Source organism: Arabidopsis thaliana, chromosome 5, assembly GCF_000001735.4.
Source record: "Arabidopsis thaliana chromosome 5, partial sequence".
Taxonomy (NCBI): Eukaryota; Viridiplantae; Streptophyta; class Magnoliopsida; order Brassicales; family Brassicaceae; genus Arabidopsis; species Arabidopsis thaliana.
This window is the reverse complement of record NC_003076.8, coordinates 4842374-4859125: the sequence shown is the minus strand read 5'-3', so window position 1 is coordinate 4859125 and position 16752 is coordinate 4842374. Positions and strand designations below refer to the sequence as shown.

The following is a 16752-nucleotide window of genomic DNA, read 5'->3' as shown; positions in this document are numbered from 1 at the left end:
CTCTTCTCTTTCGAATGTTCGTCAGGAACAATTTAACTATATCTCTTCTCTTCGTAAAGCAAAATTAGCCTGTTATGATCAAAACCTAACCAGAACTAGCTAATCTGGTAAAAGCAGCTCTTTAAGATGGTTCTCCTACCTATGATTCTTCTTGACCTCTAGCTTTCTATTCATCCCAAAACGAATATCCATGCTCTCTAACAACCTTTCTCACCTCAGGCTGCTGGAGAAAGTTCTTTTCTCTTTCAGATTTTTTTACAATAGCTCCTTTATTGACCTCCCCTTTCGAATCTGTTATCCGCTGCTCTGCATACTGTTTTCCTGAAAACCAGCTTTGAATCATATCTTCAACATTTTCATTTGGTCTCATACCCTTGTCCTTCATCTCTTTATAGTACCCATACGCTTCTTCTATCTTACCATTCAAGAACAGACCATGTATCATCACAATGTATGAGCTAAGGTCTGGACCAACGGTCTTTTCCTTCATCTCATCCCACAACAATAACACATTATCGAAATCGCGCCACCTACATAACTTACGGATCAGCATTATGTATGTCTCCACAGTTGGTTCACAGCCCATCTTTCTCATTTTAGCTAATAGCTCAAAAACCTCCTCTCCTGTTCTTAGAATCCGCATAAACGCATGATATGTACGGATTGTTGGGAAGAGTCCTTTCTCCAGCATCTCATCGAAAACCTGTTTAGCCTCTTCGGTTTTTCTAGCCTTGCATAGAGGTTTGATGAGAGAGTTGTAAGTAACAACATTGGGCTCAATCCCTTTCTCCTCCTCCATTGTCTTCATTAAATTTCTCGCCTCGGAGACAAAGCTAGCTTTGGCAAGAGCGTGAACCACCGCGTTGTACACTTTTCTATCAGGCTCTATACACTCTTTCTTCATCCTATCAAAAAGTTTGAGAACCTTATTCAAGCTACCACCTTTCGAATAGCAAGATATCATGCTTGAATAAGACACAACATCATGTTTGACTCCAACATTTCCCATCTCCATCCAGACCCTTTCAGCCTCCCGTGGGCTACCAATCACGTTACACCATCCATTGAGAACAATGTTGAAACTTTTGGCGTCAAACGGATACTTATCCTTGTTACAGAAGATCAAATGCCCAGCATCTGAAACATTCTTATACCTACAAAGAGCCGAGAGCAAACTCTGAAAATCATCAATCCCCATTTCAAGTTTGAATCTTTTGTAGGCATGGAACGTGTTTATGGCTTTCCCAACATCATGTACCGCACAATACTTCCTAATCATGATCAAAAGTGTCTGTGAGTTCACAAGAGAAGGGCTAAACTTTCTCATCTCATCAATCAAAGTCCAAGCTGTATCAAACTTCCTCATTTTACCAAGAATCGAGATCATAGAGTGATACTCACGAACAGAACGAACATAACCTTGCTGCTTCCCTGCCCAAACAAAGAAAGTGAAAGCAGTTTCCCAATCATTACGAACTCGAGAAAGAATCTCCACCACCAATTCATTTGATGGCTTCACATCACATTCCTCAAGCTTGTTCCTCAGTTCCTTCCGGTCACTCCCACAATCTTTCACCAGCTTCGAAATCTTTCCAACATCCTCTGAAACAAGCTCATCACTTATACTACAACCAAGATCAATGTCACTCTCATCATCTTTCTCAATGTTACTCCGAGTAAATCCCACTTGCTCTGAATCAGCTATGGAAGTAGAGAACATAGAACACAGACCTAAAGGAAGCACACAAGCTACGGGAGGTTCCATATACAGTCGAACAATACAATTATTGCTCAAACTAGGCAAAACATTACTAAATCTTAAACACTTAACTGCAGGAGCCCTAAAGATTGATAGCCTTGATCTAATCAGAAAAATTCCTCTCATTCCGAGAAAGAACAGTAACAGAACCAGAGAAATCACAGGTCTTTTGTGATTCTAACAGACCAAAGTTCTTCACTTTAGCCACGTTTTGCAATACCCAATCGATGATTTATGAAGTAATCATAAGGGAATCGATACAGATTATCACATCCGACAAGCAGAGTGAAGCTGAGGTTATTCGTAGATGGGCTTCTTTGCTATTTAATTTGTTGGCCCATAAAATTTATTCGGCCCATTTACTATCTCAGCCCATTTATTTTCTTTTGTAACCCCATGGGCCATGTATATGTGTCAAAAATGTAGTATATGACATTCATATAACTTATAACTAAGTGTTCACAAAAAAAAATAATAAAAAATAATAATAATAACTTATAACTAAGTAACCAATTTGAGTAAGCTAATGGATGAAATTTCCCTTAGTTTGTGTTCAAGTAAAGTAATTCAAGCGCAAAACCTTTAAATGTGGTTTTATTATGGTTTATATGAATGTCATATACTACATTTTTACTCGTTAATCTCCGAGATTTATGATTATTATATGTGACTGTTAATATACCTAGGTATAGCTGTGTAGGTTTAAGGTTAATAGTATCAATGTATATTGTATACGAATTCTAGATTACGAATTTACGATTACATGATATGCGATTTATTTTTCTTTTATCATAAATTCGATGTAATTAAGTGTTATATACAAAATGGTTTAGTAAATAAGTAGAAAATATTATAAAAAGATTTACCCACATATTCTTGTTTTTTCTGCTAAGTAAAATAATTTGTATAACTCTAGAAATCTTTTGATCTAATGATATCTTATTAATATTTCTTTTTTGAGATTTTTTTTTCCACAGTCTAGTCTTTCTTATCACTATCGTACTTATATTTGATGTTGCCTTACTTTTGCTATCGTCGAATCTTTCATCACAGTCTGTGTTGTTATTATTAAGATAGTTTATAAACTGCACAAAATTTGTTCGTTAAAATGCCTAAAAAAACTGAGAATTAGTTTTAATTTATTTTTATTTTGAAAAAGTTTTATAGATACAACTTTTCTCTGGGTGAGACTAGTTATTTTCTTTACCTTGTTCAAGATGTTGAGGGTTGCTATTATGAGAATGATTATCAAATATCAGATTTTGATATGCGACTGACTTATTACGATTTACGAATGACTTTTGGGTGACATCCACCTAAGTCTTCATGAATTTCTTCATGAGGTTACCACTGACTATTGACGTGAGAGTCTGGGTTTATAATGTGGTAATGCTCGTGGTAACAGTTATCCAACCATTGAGATAGATTGAGTACATTGGTATATTGAGATAGATTGAGTAATTCTTAAGAGCAATGTTTTGCCACTTGCGCTTAAGCTTTTGTCATATTGGTTTTTTTATGTCCGAGGAAATGTCCAAGAATAATGTAAAGTGTTTCATGGACTAACATACATTGGCATGTGTTTAACGGAGTGGAAAAACAAAGTGAGCTTCTCAAAGAATACAACTTAAATGTCTTTTATTTTTGGACAATTCTCTAAAATACAAGATTTTTAGTTTTTATTCCAAAGATACCATCATTAGAGTGTTTTTATTCCTATAATACCATACATTCATTATTAAAATGAATTAAAATCTCTTTTAAATAATAGAATATTAAACCTTATATTGAAAATGTGGGACCCAAATATAGTTTTAAAATTTTTATTTGTAATTTATTTTCGTTGAACATATTTTTATACGAATATATGAGGTATTATTATTGGGAAATAAACTAATGATGATATTTTTGGAACAAAAAAACTTAATAGTGTGGTATTTTTAGGATATTTATCTTCCTTTTTATTGTACATGAGTTTATAATTTGAGAACTAAAATGTTGTTGGAGGATTTTGTTTTGGATGTTGAAAACTTGTTTAGTGCATGCATTGACTGGATTTTATTGATTGTGGTGGTAAGTGAGAGTATCAAACAGCACTTCTATTGACTTAATAAATTTTCTTAGGAAAAGAGGTAAATCCCCAAACGCAGGGTGTCTTGCGTTACAAGGAAAAAAGTATTTGATCTAATTATTAATTAAGAACATGCATGCTTAACGAGTGCGGCAATGTAAGGTTTTCCGGGGAAAATGATCGGAAAACAATCGTCGGCAAGGTCATTGATGACGTGGCAACAATCCTTGACCAAACGTAGAAGATGTCCTTTAGTGGCAGCTTTCACAGCATCCGCACAACCTTTAACCTTCTTGATTGACGAGAAGCAATCACCGGGAGTTGGAATCGGCGCTTGAGCTTCGGATTGATGATGACAAAGCAACGCCATGATCACAGATAAAAAGAAGAACATCACTGTGACGATCTGTTTTGTTCCCATTTTTGTTTTCTGGAGGAATTGGACAGGTTTTGTTTTAGATCTTGTAGTTGTAGTGTGTCTGAGAAGTTGAAAAAAGGAGTTTTAGGGTTCTTATAGAAATTGGACTTAGACTAAATATGATAATTTTGGTTAGTCATTTAATTGCTACAATTGAAGAATAATTATTTGGTCAGCATATTTACTGTTTTCAATACAGAATTATTTTAGTAATAAATTTATATTTTCTTTACAAATTTTTAGAAATCATATAAATTGAGTTGACTTTCATAAATTTATATTAAAAAAAATTATGAAAAAGAGAGAAAAAGAATGGTTTTTAGTAGAATTGGATTTTGGAATTTTTGAAAACCTTTAAAGGGAAATTCCAAAAGAAGAAAGATACAATGGTTTCTATGAATCCTCAGATAAGAATACAGATTTTATTTCTAAATAAAACTTACTTGTGAAACAATCTACTTAAAAATAGAGAGGTTAACTTACTTCTGAGTTATTGCAGAGAAGCAATGGATATTGATGAAAAATATCCAAATTGTTTTCTGGAGAAGCTTCACAAGAGAATCAACTTGATCTCCAAGAAGATCAACCTGCAAATTTTCTCAGTTTCATATGATTCACTAAAAAATCTCACAATCACAAACTGTTTTACTTCAGTCTCTGCCTTTGTAAGAACAAAAGCTGTTCTATAAACTGATTCTCTTTGCCTTAATTCTGCGATAATATCCATAGTTGAATCAATCTTTCTCTCCAAGTTTTGTAACCTCAAAAAAGAAACATAAGATCATTATAGTTAAGATTTCAACATAAAGTTTTGGTGATTGTTCTTAATAGCCATTTTTCTACTCACCTGAAAGTTACCATCTTTAAATGACTAACCAGAAAAGGAGCTTTGCAAGGTAATCACATGTCTTTTCTTTGTGATTCTACAGACCAAAGTTCTTCACTTTGGCCACATTTCGTAATACCCAATCGATGATTTTTGGATGTTGAAAACGTATTTAGTTCATGCTCGACTAGATTGTTGTATTGATTTTGGTAAGTGAGAAAATCAAACAGCAATTTTATTGATTTATAATATTTTCTTTAGTAAATAAGGTATTACCCAAACGCAGACGCAGAGTGTCTTGCGTTACAAGGAAAAAAGTATTTGGTCTAATAATTAATTAACAGCACATGCATCCTTAACGAGTACTGCAATGTCTGGTTTTCCGCTGAAAACAATCGGAAAACAATCGTCGATGAGGCCATAGATGGCGAGGCAACAATCCTTGCTCAAACCTTTATAATCTCCTTTAGTGGCAGCTTTCACAGCATCCACACAACCTTGAACCTTGTTTATTGACGACCAGCAAGCAACAGGACTTGGTTTCTGCGCCGCTTGAACTTCGGATTGATGATGACAGAGCAACGCCATGATCACACATAAAAACAAGAACATCACTTTGACGATCTGTTTTATTCCCATTTTTGTTTCTGAAAATGGACTAGTCTTTTTTTAAAGATCTTGTGTTTTTGTCTGAGTGGAATACATAAGATCTTGTGTTTTAAGGTTCTTATAGAAAATGGTGACTTGGACTACATAAGAGAATATTGGTGGGTCATTTAATTTTTACTAGTAATGTTACAAATGTATAACAACATACTTATCGTTTTCAATACAACAATATTTTGGTAATAAATTTAAAGTTTCTTTACAGATTTCTTAGTAACCATATATAAATTGAAGTTGACTTTCATAAATTTATATTAAAAAAGTTATGAAAAAACGAGGGAAAAAGAATGGTTGTAGTGGAACTGGATTTGGTATATTTTGAAACATTTAATTGATGGAAAAAGGGTTTCCCAAAAAAAAAAAAAAAAACACTATATTGGTTTTATGAATCCTCAGATAATAACTCTTTCTTGATCATCTTCGAGATCTCCAATATCTGAAAAAGCCAATAAGAAAATACAGTTTTTTTTTTTCAAAATAAAACTTACTTGCAATACAATCTACTTGAAAATAGAGAGGTAGGGTTAACTTACATCTGAGTTATTGCAGAGAAGCAATGGATGTTGATGAAATGTCCAAAGTGTTTTTTGTAAAAGCTTCACAAGCGAATCAACTTGATCTCCAAGAAGATCAACCTGGAAATTTATCTCAGTTTCTCATTAAAAGTTCTCACATTTTAAGAACGAAATCACAAACTATTTTACCTCAGTTTCTGCCTTCCTGAGATTCTCAGACCTAAGAACAAAAGCTGTTCTATAAACTGATTCTCTTTGCCTTAACTCTGCTATAAAATCCATCGTTGAATCAATCTTAATCTCCAAGTTTTGTAACCTCAAAAAAAAACAAAAGATCATTTGTTAAGATTCAACATAACGTTTTGATTTGTTTTTTCAAGAACCCTCACCTGAAAGTTACCATCTTTAACTTCTCTTGAATCTTGAAATCAAAATCATCGTAGAGTAAAGAAATCTCCAAGCAGGCTCTGTTTACTTCTTCCTCAATCACTCTTTTATTATTTGCTTCAATCTTTTCATGATTCTCCACAGTCTCTGAAACTTCTCTTAGCAACTCTGTTACAATAATCCAACTTAGTTCTTGTCTGAATTCTTCATCTTCAAGAAGAATCTCATAATCTTTCTCCCTATTCAAATTCTCTAAACAATCCATACATTTAACCTCGGATTCGATCTTTTCACTCTTGATCTCTTCTTCTTCTTCTTCCGCTTTTCTATTGTTTGTGATCTCATCTGCTTTTAGACCTTTGAGCAAAGTCAAGTAAGTATCTTCCAATATCATTAATCTAATCTCTGTATCTTCTTTCTCCTCTATCGCATTGTCTGAAAACACCGAGTTATTCTTCTGCATTTTCATCCAAACATCATCTAAATTGTCATCCATTACCACTTCAGGATGATGCTCATGTCTATCACCATCATCATCATCAAACAAATGTTCAAATAACTTAGTGTTAAGACTCATCAAGCTATCAAGACCTGAAACGATATCATCAATAGCTCGCTTCGAGCTAGAGCCGTTGCAACTCTTCTGTCGTTTAATAGACTCGATCTTAGGAGGAGCAAGCTCTTCGCTTTTCCTCCTAATGATTGATTCATGACTCTTTATCAACTTCGAAACAGGAAAATTGCTTGAATCTTGTTCTTCTTCTCTATCTTCTTTTGCTTCTTTATCATCACCAATTTCATTATCTATTGAAGATGATGATGATATTGTTGCTGCTGTTGCTACACATGATCTAGGAGATGATGACCTATGGACGATGATCTGATCAGACTGAGATTCTAAACACTCTAACTCTCTACGAATCGAACCAACCCGATCTTTAAAACCCGATTCATAATCTTTTACAACTATCATTACTTTCTCCATCTTCTCCTCTAAACCATTCATGAAACCTTTTATCAGTAACGCCATTGAATCTCTCTCTATAGACCATCTCCAACTCTGCTCAATAGGACCCAATTCCGACAAGAATATCGCGTGATGCATCTTGTTGAAAGCAAGATCCATTGTCCCTTTCAAAACATCAATATCAACCGCTGAAGGATCCTCTGTTTCTCCTCTCAATTCATCGTACTCTGTCTCAAGCTTTTGTCTAAGATTCATCACTTGTTGATCAACAGAGCTCTTCAGCTCAGAAAACTCATCTTCCTTGATAAAATCCCCAATCTTACTATGAAATCTCTTCCTCTCAAGATCTTGCAAATGAACCAACTCTGTTTCTTTACTCTCCAACACGTTTCTCAGAGACTCTTGGTTCTCAGACATCTCTAACAACTGTCTATCTTTCTCAAGAATCGCTATTTCAGTCTCTAAGAGACGGTGGTGAAGCCTGTCTTTAATCTCTCTCAGATCTCGAACCACTTCCTCGTGGTTACTCTCTAGTTTATCAGTCTCTTGTCCGACAAAACTAAGACAGCTCTCTAGCTGTATCACAGCGAGCTCGTAGAAAATGGATATGGCATTGAGACGGAGGAGAAGACCGTGTTTGGTTTTGATCTTTTCATGGGCTTTGTCCATTGCTTGTTGAACAAGTAACATCATTGTCGAATCCGCCATTGAAAACTTCACTTTCCCTTCTACTTCCTTCATTATATCTTTCATTTTTCTTCAGTGGCATCCACAAGAGATTAGAACTTACTCTCATCTTTTCGTTAACAATATTTCTTTAGAATTTAGGATTTTAGTTGACCTATTCTTGAGGATCTCAAATACAAAATTCTCGGATTTGTATACCAATATAAAATTTGAATTTTGATTGTTTATTTATTATATATGCAAACTTTAAGCTTTGGTACCACCATGAATGGTGGAGATTTCAGATCGTGTCTTAATCCAATCCAAAACATCACCGAACACCAAGTCGACGTTCTCCTCTGACTCTCCAATCAGCTGATGCCACATCCCTGGATAAATCTTTATCGTCTTGTCTCTGCTACTGCATCTCCGGTAAAGCTCTTCGACGGAGGCTGGATCGCAGACGACGTCGTCTCTACCGTGCACAATCATCAACGGGACTTCAACTTCTTCAAACCTGTTTTGAAGATCCTCGCAGACTCGTACGAGCTCATAGGCCGTGGCTGCTCGTGGTTTACCGACGGTTCTGTTTGGGTTAGCATAGGCGAGTTTCCGTTTCCATGGCTCCTTGAAAGAGACGCCGGCGATGGAGCCGCGAGTTGGGACGACGCGCCAGGTGGGGATGAGAGTAGCAGCTAGGGTTAAGAGGTGTTGTAACGGCCATGGAGGTTTAAATTTGTGACTGATGGAGCACATTGCACCGCTGAGGATAAGACCGTTCCATTGGTGTTTCTGGCGGAGAGTAATGTACAGAGCGATTGCGCCACCAAGGGATTCAGAGTAGAGGAAGGCCGGGAGAAAGGAGGAAGCGTGACGTTTACGGAAGTCGTCAAAGAAGGAAATGCAGTCGTCAACAATGAGGTTGATGTTTGGGATGTGAGCGGTCAAACCGTCTGAGAAGCCGTGGCCTTGGTGGTCGATGGCGCAAGTGAGGTATCCGGATTTTGCGAAGAGGACTGATGTTAGTTGGAGGAACCAGCTGGATTCGCCGGTGAAGCCGTGGACAACAGCAATGAGGCCGAGTGGTGGACGGTTGAGTGGAGTCCACCATTGGGTAAAGAGTTTGAGACCGGTGGGGTTGGTGACGTAAGCGGAGGAGTGGGTGACGGAGTGGCGGGAGTAGAATTCAGCCGCAGAGAGGGAACCAAAGGGGCTTGAGGCGTTGGCCTCTGAGACTGGATGGAGTCCCATCTTTTAGTAGTACCGTTAATTAAGATGTCTTTAAATTCGTATATTTGAAGTAAAAGAGTGCAATGCTTCTTGTGTGACAAGCTAAGTTTACTTACCTACTGCTGTTTTTTCGGTTGGTTTCGTGTTCACAAGAATTTCTTCTTATTTGTTTTCAGTTCTTAAGTTCTTCTACCTATTTATTAAGAACCAAAATAAATCAAACAAAACTCACCTACCTTATTGTCTCATATGTTCGACTTCTATCCATATAAACCAGACGGAATTAAAAAAAAAACAACATCCGATAACGATATGTGATCAAAATAACATATTTAAACTAAATACGTTTTCGGATTTAAATTGACTGATTAATCACTATTCTTCTGAAATATAAATAAAAATTGACCACCCTTGTGTAAATTATCATGATGGGTGGTTTGGTGAAGTGGGTACACGTGAGAAGTTAGACTAAACCACCTACTTGAAGAACAACAATATAGAAAAAGTCAAATTAGTTGATTAAAAGAGATTAATGAATCAAATTATAACTATTAAACACAAATAGCACTAAGATCCATTTGAAGACATTTCTCTAGTCAAGAAGGAAGGCATAATCTAATTATGCTTTTAACGACTTGCTACTTACTACTGATTCTTTTTCCCTTTGTTCATAAACTTTGATTAGCTAACACTATCTGGACATTTAAACCTAATTAGAAGAACTCAAAGAGGTGAAAATTTTGCAGGGGGGCATTGATAGATAATAACTTAACGCTTAGATTAAAGAAATCAAAATGGGGGAGAAGAATATACATTTGTGTTTCTTTTTTATCTTGTCTCCTTTTTATGATTCTCTGATATTACAGCAACCCAACAACACAGCTGAGATGTAATCTATTCTCCAAACCTCTTAAATGATGTCCCAATAGCATGCACCTGAGACGAAACAGACCACCAATGAGATTAACAAGCTCTGTCCTGATTATTTGCGCACAAACGGAGTTAAAAGACTTACCAGAAAAGGAGCTTTGCAAGGTAATCCCTGGATGTGTCCACCTTTCTACCAGTTCCATCACCACCTTCTGTAGTCCTTATGCCAGGATTTTGCATGAAATTTGAAGTAGTCTGGTCTTCGAAGAGCCTCTCTAATACGTTTTGGACAAGCTGGTTCACAATCTCTTCCACTTCCGGTGAAGACAGTTGAGATAACTCAGTCACCTGCCAATATGATTTCTTGTCATCAGACTAAAAATCTTGAGACTGAGAATAAAAATCAAAGGAAACCTCAACGTTAAGTACCATCTCGGGATCTAAAGAACGCAAATAATCCAACAAATCATTCCTGTTTCCTTTCTCACATTCTATCCTCAAAGCTTTCTTCTTTTGTGAATCTAGCTCCTGCAATATACACATTAAGAACAAAACAAGTATTAGGAGCTTAAAAGTATCACAAACTCAGACATAAACCATGCACTAATTTGAGTGTTTGACAATTACCTCTTTCATGGAAGATAGCTCAGACTGCAAAAGCTGAATATAACTCAACGCTTCAGGTGACAAGTCTCCAAACACCTGAGGACTCAGTCTCTCAAATTCCTCAACACAATTCCCTAAATCCTCACTCATTCCCTTCTCTGAACCAAATCTAACATTGTCTTTCGAAGATTGATCCTCCTCCTCCTTTCTAGGATCAATCGGTATATCAAAATTCCTCCTCAGTGATACACGATACTCCGCATTCCACAATGTATACCTAAATCCCACAAAAATCCCTAAATTCACAGTGTTCCAACAAAAGAGATGGATGATTTTAACTTACCCGGTGATGATGGAAGAAATAAGGAGACGATAAAGAGGCTGTTCGGAGATAGTAACGGAAACGGAAAATTGATCGGAAGGAAGAAGACCAAGCATAGAAGAAATCGTCTGTTTCATCGAATCCTTAGCTGAATCAGATAAGCCTTTAGAGATAACAGACGTATCAAGCGGCTGGATCCGATTCACCAAATTCGCGATCACAGCGAAACCTCGATCTAACTTAGACCGACGAGTAGATACATACGAATCGTCGGAGGAAACACCACCACCGCTGAGACAGCTGATTACAGCGGAGGAAGACACCGCACGATTCGGAGCATAAGGTAGCCGGTGAGGAGATGACGACGGTGGTGGTTGGTGAAGGATTAGCTTTTTCTTTGAAAGGTCAGTTACACGAGAGAGCATGAAGAAAGCTCGTGCTGATGCGGCCGCCATTAATATTGAGCGTCTCGAGCTCGAGCTCTGTTTCTGTTTCTGTTTCTTCTCTCTCTCTCTCCGCTGTGTGGTGGCTGCGTAATATGCGTTGGGTATTGGAAGATGAATCTTTTTGTTTTTTATTTGTTTCCTTAAATATTTTTGATAATTATGATTTTTTCTTTAAATTTAAGAAAAATCTTCCTTCGTTCGTTTTATTTATCTGAGCCCACTAAGCCAAAGATTTTGGTCTTTTCTTATGTTTGGTCGATTAATATATACACTAATCAAGAAACTGACCCTTTTCAATATATTTCTACTACTTTACAAGTTTCCTAGAACCACATCAACCAACTAAAAATATCTCAAAAATAAGACAAATTTATTTACTAAAAATTCTACTAAAATAAACTACTGAATTTGGTTGAACTAGCTAAATTGGCTGAATATTTCGATTTTTGTTTAATAGAATATCCAAAAATAGTAAAACTAGCTAGTTAAATGGAACGATCCGCTACATTTGGTTGAACTAGCTAAGAGTTTTTTTGCTTGTTTTTGAAACATAATCAGCTTTTTCTCTTAATCCCACAAATGATGTATCACTTGTATTCCAATTCCAGCCAATTTAGCTAGTTCAACCAAATTCAGCAGTTACCATTAGTTAAGGATAAAAATTGAACCATACCAAACGACAAAAGCATTAACAGATTAAAGTTTAAACTTTTTGTGCTTTTAAAAATTCCTTTCAACATAGATATATAATCATAGAACTGAAATGGTATCCATTTGTAAATTGTAACAATAAAGGAACGCTAGAAAATTAAAACTACACGGTTAGCTACTTTAAGTTTTTATTTTTTTCTACAAAAAACCAAAAGATAACGCTTCGATTTGCATGTAATAATCTCTATTGTAAGAGTTTTTCTGTAGTTTAACGCAAATGAGCAAAAGAAATTTGGCTTGTGATTAGAGAATTGAAGTTACGCCCCGCAAGTTAATCTACCTGATGATTAAGTCATTTCTCCCGACCAAACTCTTCTTGATATGACCTAAATGTCTCGTTGTAATGCGCAAAAAGACCAAGTAACTCTGTTCACCAAAAAAAAAAAACTTTGGTTTGTAAAAAGTCCCCACAGATTATTATAGATATAAGGAAAACATATATGAAAGAAACTAGTTTTTTACCAGGATTGCAATATGATGGTTGGTAAAGAGTAGAAAGGGCTTCGATAACTCCAAGTCTACCTCTTGGCCTAATGTTGTTTCCCATATCGTTACTCTCAGAAGTGCCTGCAGGAGTGGATGATCCAGAGGCAAAATTCTTCACGTCCGGTTTCACATCATCACATTGTTCTTGCTTGATAACAATGCTTGTGTTTTGATTTCCATTACGCTTGCTGTCTTCTTTAGAACAACCTGATTTGTTTCTCTTTGCGTTAACGTTTGTGAGTTCGGTCCCAAATGCCCGCTTTTTAGGCACATTACGATCACATAAGCTTGCAGAACCATCAATGAATCTGTTTTCAAATATGGTTTTAGATCCCAACCACCTATATGCCGGCTTCTTAGTCTCTGGGACATGAGTCTGCATGAACACAAAAGATGAGAGAGATTTGAGTATCCAAGATTGTGCATATTGTAATATTTTAGGAACAGGCTCATATAGTAATTGTACCTTCTCGATTAGCTTCATTGAGGAAAACACATTTGCAATGTCGTAAAGGCGTCTAACTTTCTCTGCTTAGAGTTTACAGAAATGGGGTTTGGTTATTGCTTATGTATGTAATAATCAGAGAACAAAAAAGATTAAGGGAAGGAATTAGAATTACTTCTCATATTCATATCCTGAGACTCATTCAGCAATGCTTTTGTAGCGCTATCAAATGTTACCAGATCATCCTGACATCAAAGTAGCAACAATAGAGGTGTCAATAAATTGGTCATTGGTCAGACTTGTTTAGAGAGATGCCGTAACACTTATTCACTTACATCAGAGCATAAAAACAGCTTCACAAAGTTCTGTGCAAGTAGCCAGAGAGTTCTCTCCTTCCTGTTGTCTAAAAATAGCAAAAACAACTAGTTAGCTTCCAACACGAATCCTATCCTGAACAATTTCACTGACTAGAGTATTCTTATGCAAAAATCACAAACAAGGACTAGTTTTCATTTGTATCAGATTTTAAACTGAAAGTAAATGCATGGACTAAATAGGAAAATGCATAGAGTAATACTGAGTCCATCACTAATCAATGATGTTCCAACATAAGATATTACCAAGTTAGCTTCCAACACGAATCCTATCCTGAACAATTTCACTGACTAGCGCATTCTTATGCAAAAATCACAAGCATAAACTAAGGGATCCTAGACTGAAAGTAAATGCATGAACTAAAAAGGAAAATGCCTAGAGTAATTAATACTAAGCCCTTCACTATAATCAATGATGCTCCAACATAAGAGACATTACCAGGTCTGGGAGATGGTGAGAACTCTTGATCATCAGGAGATAACATGAAAGATTCTTCTCCTTCTTTCTCATAAACGACCTATTCAAATAAGAATCTCGTTTCATTGATGTTTATCAGAATCATAAGCACAACAAAGTAACTGAAATATGAAATTACCATCTCTGACTTGGCCACAAAAGGGACGATCGCAAACTTCTCTTTCATTCCCTCTTCCTGTAAAACAAAAGACACAAAACTCAAAACTCAACCAAACCAATCCTGAAGAAGCTAAACAAAAACAAAAAAACATATAGATTGATTCGTTTATTAAGTACTTTGAGTTCAGATAGAGCACGAGGAACAGCTCCAAAACCTTTCCACGAATACTGATTCTTCCCACTTCTTGCAACAAGCTGTGTAACAAAAACACAACATCACAAAAACTAATCACCTCAAAATTTCAAATCAATCAAACACAATATGAAAATAAAAAAACATCATCAAACATGAAATATTATACCCCAATACTCTCCAATATATTGACCACATCATAAATACGCCGACGTTCAACTCCTACAATTTCAGATACCAACCAAAATTAAAACAAAGCCAAAATGATATTGCGATTTTCTTGTCTTTTTATTCTAGAATCAATTGGATAACGCATAATATAATTTATCCAAAACCCAATCGAACACAAAATTAATGGGAAGACATGATAAATAAAATTCACCTAATTTCGCGGCGGCATCATCGAGCCCAAATAGATCAACATCGGGACGATTATACAGTGTCAAGAAACTGAAAGTAACATAAATAGAGTAAGTAGATATTAAATTCAACGGAAACGTGAATTTGAAAAATCAAAATCAGGAGAATCGTAATAGACAGAGAGAGAGAGATACTTGGCGACAAGAACGCCGAGAGATTTGTCCTTGCGGCTGTAAACCTGGGGAGCGAGAGCGAGAGAATCCATAACCTGGGTGGGGTGGGTGGAGACAACAAAAGATATTTTCTCGGTGACCTGCGAGAGAAAGAGAGACAAGACTTGTGTTTGGATCTGAGCTTTGTTGTGACCTCGGAAACCTTTTATAATTATAGGCGGGGTCTTTTCAAATTAGGAAATACTATCACTTGTTTTCCCGGGGTTAAATGTTATTGTCTAATTTTACACTTTGCTTTTTGATTTTTTACTTTTCTTTAATAGGTATTACTTTTAAATTAATTTGTAAATATTTAGTGTATATATTTATGTAATTAGAGGTTTTAAACATGTTAATAATCATGTAATCATAATTTTATAGCAAAAAGATTTGGTTGTTATTGTCCTTTTTATGATATCCATTCGATAAGGTTTCTTTTTACATGTTGATAATACTTTCTATCATTAGTTTTTCAAAAAAAAATATAACGTGTCTCTGTAGCTCACGTTTTTGTTACTTATTTCTATCATTAGTTTTTTGGAAAAAAAACTTATGTGTCTTTATACCTTGAGCTTTTTGTTACTTATTTGATATTTCCATCATTCATTGTTCAAAAAAAAATATTACGTGTGTCTATAGAACGCGCTTTTTATTTATACTTAAAAAGGATTTTATGATATGAGTCACACATTTATTCATATGAACACGAGATTGATATATTTCCTCAGAATAAAGATTTTAGCAAGTAAAGCAATGAAGCGGAAAAGTTTCTCATTAACATGACGTATCAAATTCATCGTTATTGATCAGCGGTTTAAACTTCAATGGTTAATATGCATTAAAAATGTTTAGACTTTCAACCCTTTATTAGTGTACATGTAGGACTTTCGTATAAAATTTAACCGTTTTATGTAAATGCTTTATCTTTCTAAATAATATATCGTGTTCCCGAAGTTTAGATAGGATATTTGGCTCTTATTCCTCGAAAGAGAAACTCAAATAGTTAAAATGGTAAGATCTTTTATTGAGCCGTTCTAGGGTTTCACCGTAAGAGCAATATAAGTTTTCTTGCACCACCCTTTATGGTGGAAACATTTTGCCTATTATCTTTCAATAAGTCATGTTGTCGAAACATGGAAAACCCGTTCCTCATGCTAAATTTTATGTTTGTGTAAACGTTGATGATTTTTTGGCTGATAATTCAGTCTCACATAGTTTTGAACGAGTGAAAGCCATCAAAACTTTGTCTTATGCAAGCGATCCACATGTGGAAAACTGTAGTATTCCGTCAAAACGTAACAAAAATGTCAAAAACTCTTTCGATCAGTGTGTTGGAAGTTAGTTTAATATGTTCTTGTAGTTGAGATCCGATCAAATGAAAGGAACAAATGAGACAAGAGACAACGGCATGGAGAATATTGTTAGGAAAATATAGCTTTAGAAATCACTTATGTTTTGCATGATATTGGAGAGTATTTTTGCAAAACAATTTCCTGACTAAACATAGAAAAGTGATACTTTAGTTTACATTTATCACAAAATTACAAACTTTATTGTAAGTGTTTTCTCATAACTAAACTAATAAAATAATACCGTGCAATACCGACCTACAATGCAATACACATGTTCTAATGATGTTTTAGTT

General features: G+C 35.5%; 8 protein-coding genes across 10 annotated transcripts; 1 reads left to right on the top strand and 7 right to left on the bottom strand.

The window, feature by feature from the left end:
- On the bottom strand, positions 1-1979 carry AT5G15010 (Tetratricopeptide repeat (TPR)-like superfamily protein). The gene has a single exon (NM_121505.4). It carries the CDS (start codon positions 1883-1885, stop codon positions 167-169), a length of 1719 nt encoding a protein of 572 aa, NP_197005.2. The 5' UTR covers positions 1886-1979; the 3' UTR covers positions 1-166.
- A 7-nt stretch (positions 1980-1986) lies between these two features.
- On the top strand, positions 1987-2151 carry AT5G15008 (uncharacterized protein; the record flags this gene model as incomplete). The annotated part of the gene is made up of 1 exon (NM_001125754.1): positions 1987-2151. One exon carries the CDS (start codon positions 1987-1989, stop codon positions 2149-2151), a length of 165 nt encoding a protein of 54 aa, NP_001119226.1.
- A 1803-nt stretch (positions 2152-3954) lies between these two features.
- On the bottom strand, positions 3955-4251 carry AT5G15000 (ECA1 gametogenesis family protein; the record flags this gene model as incomplete). The annotated part of the gene is made up of 1 exon (NM_121504.2): positions 3955-4251. One exon carries the CDS (start codon positions 4249-4251, stop codon positions 3955-3957), a length of 297 nt encoding a protein of 98 aa, NP_197004.2.
- A 1156-nt stretch (positions 4252-5407) lies between these two features.
- On the bottom strand, positions 5408-5713 carry AT5G14995 (ECA1 gametogenesis related family protein; the record flags this gene model as incomplete). The annotated part of the gene is made up of 1 exon (NM_001085117.1): positions 5408-5713. One exon carries the CDS (start codon positions 5711-5713, stop codon positions 5408-5410), a length of 306 nt encoding a protein of 101 aa, NP_001078586.1.
- A 325-nt stretch (positions 5714-6038) lies between these two features.
- AT5G14990 (WPP domain associated protein) lies at positions 6039-8458 on the bottom strand (the record flags this gene model as incomplete). Of its 2 annotated transcripts, NM_121503.1 has the most annotated exons (4): positions 6123-6176; positions 6274-6375; positions 6445-6571; positions 6645-8362. In NM_121503.1, 4 exons carry the CDS (start codon positions 8360-8362, stop codon positions 6123-6125), a joined length of 2001 nt encoding a protein of 666 aa, NP_197003.1. The 2 variants fall into 2 exon arrangements, with proteins under 2 accessions (NP_001190310.1, NP_197003.1); NM_001203381.1 differs by lacking the exons at positions 6123-6176; positions 6274-6375; positions 6445-6571 and adding an exon at positions 6039-6111 and having other exon boundaries at positions 6572-8458.
- An 84-nt stretch (positions 8459-8542) lies between these two features.
- On the bottom strand, positions 8543-9526 carry AT5G14980 (alpha/beta-Hydrolases superfamily protein; the record flags this gene model as incomplete). The annotated part of the gene is made up of 1 exon (NM_121502.1): positions 8543-9526. The coding sequence occupies one exon, from the start codon at positions 9524-9526 to the stop codon at positions 8543-8545; it is 984 nt and encodes a 327-aa protein (NP_197002.1).
- Positions 9527-10072: 546 nt separating this feature from the next.
- AT5G14970 (seed maturation-like protein) lies at positions 10073-11879 on the bottom strand. Its single transcript, NM_121501.4, has 5 exons — positions 11325-11879; positions 11003-11258; positions 10805-10903; positions 10521-10723; positions 10073-10441 (listed from the first exon to the last, which is right to left on the bottom strand). The coding sequence occupies exons 1-5, from the start codon at positions 11756-11758 to the stop codon at positions 10366-10368; spliced, it is 1068 nt and encodes a 355-aa protein (NP_197001.1). The 5' UTR covers positions 11759-11879; the 3' UTR covers positions 10073-10365.
- A 582-nt stretch (positions 11880-12461) lies between these two features.
- On the bottom strand, positions 12462-15271 carry DEL2 (DP-E2F-like 2). 2 transcript variants are annotated; one of them, NM_121500.4, is made up of 11 exons: positions 15090-15271; positions 14918-14985; positions 14705-14757; positions 14520-14597; positions 14362-14418; positions 14205-14283; positions 13727-13794; positions 13567-13636; positions 13413-13474; positions 12923-13322; positions 12462-12826 (listed from the first exon to the last, which is right to left on the bottom strand). In NM_121500.4, exons 1-11 carry the CDS (start codon positions 15158-15160, stop codon positions 12753-12755), a joined length of 1080 nt encoding a protein of 359 aa, NP_197000.1. In that variant the 5' UTR covers positions 15161-15271; the 3' UTR covers positions 12462-12752. The 2 variants fall into 2 exon arrangements, with proteins under 2 accessions (NP_197000.1, NP_001330250.1); NM_001343379.1 differs by lacking the exons at positions 14520-14597; positions 14705-14757; positions 14918-14985; positions 15090-15271 and having other exon boundaries at positions 12508-12826; positions 14362-14440.
- Between the last annotated feature and the right edge of the window lie 1481 nt (positions 15272-16752).

Coding starts and splice junctions, on each gene's coding strand:
- DEL2 (NM_121500.4), bottom strand. CDS start 15,160: ATGGATTCTCTCGCTCTCGCTCCCCAGGTTTACAGCCGCAAGGACAAA. Junction 13,795..14,204: donor CTCACCATCTCCCAGACCTG/GTAATGTCTCTT, acceptor TGCTATTTTTAG/ACAACAGGAAGGAGAGAACT. Junction 13,323..13,412: donor CAATGAAGCTAATCGAGAAG/GTACAATTACTA, acceptor GTGTTCATGCAG/ACTCATGTCCCAGAGACTAA.
- AT5G14970 (NM_121501.4), bottom strand. CDS start 11,758: ATGGCGGCCGCATCAGCACGAGCTTTCTTCATGCTCTCTCGTGTAACT. Junction 11,259..11,324: donor ATTTCTTCCATCATCACCGG/GTAAGTTAAAAT, acceptor TGTGGGATTTAG/GTATACATTGTGGAATGCGG. Junction 10,442..10,520: donor CTTGCAAAGCTCCTTTTCTG/GTAAGTCTTTTA, acceptor GTTTCGTCTCAG/GTGCATGCTATTGGGACATC.
- AT5G15010 (NM_121505.4), bottom strand. CDS start 1,885: ATGAGAGGAATTTTTCTGATTAGATCAAGGCTATCAATCTTTAGGGCT.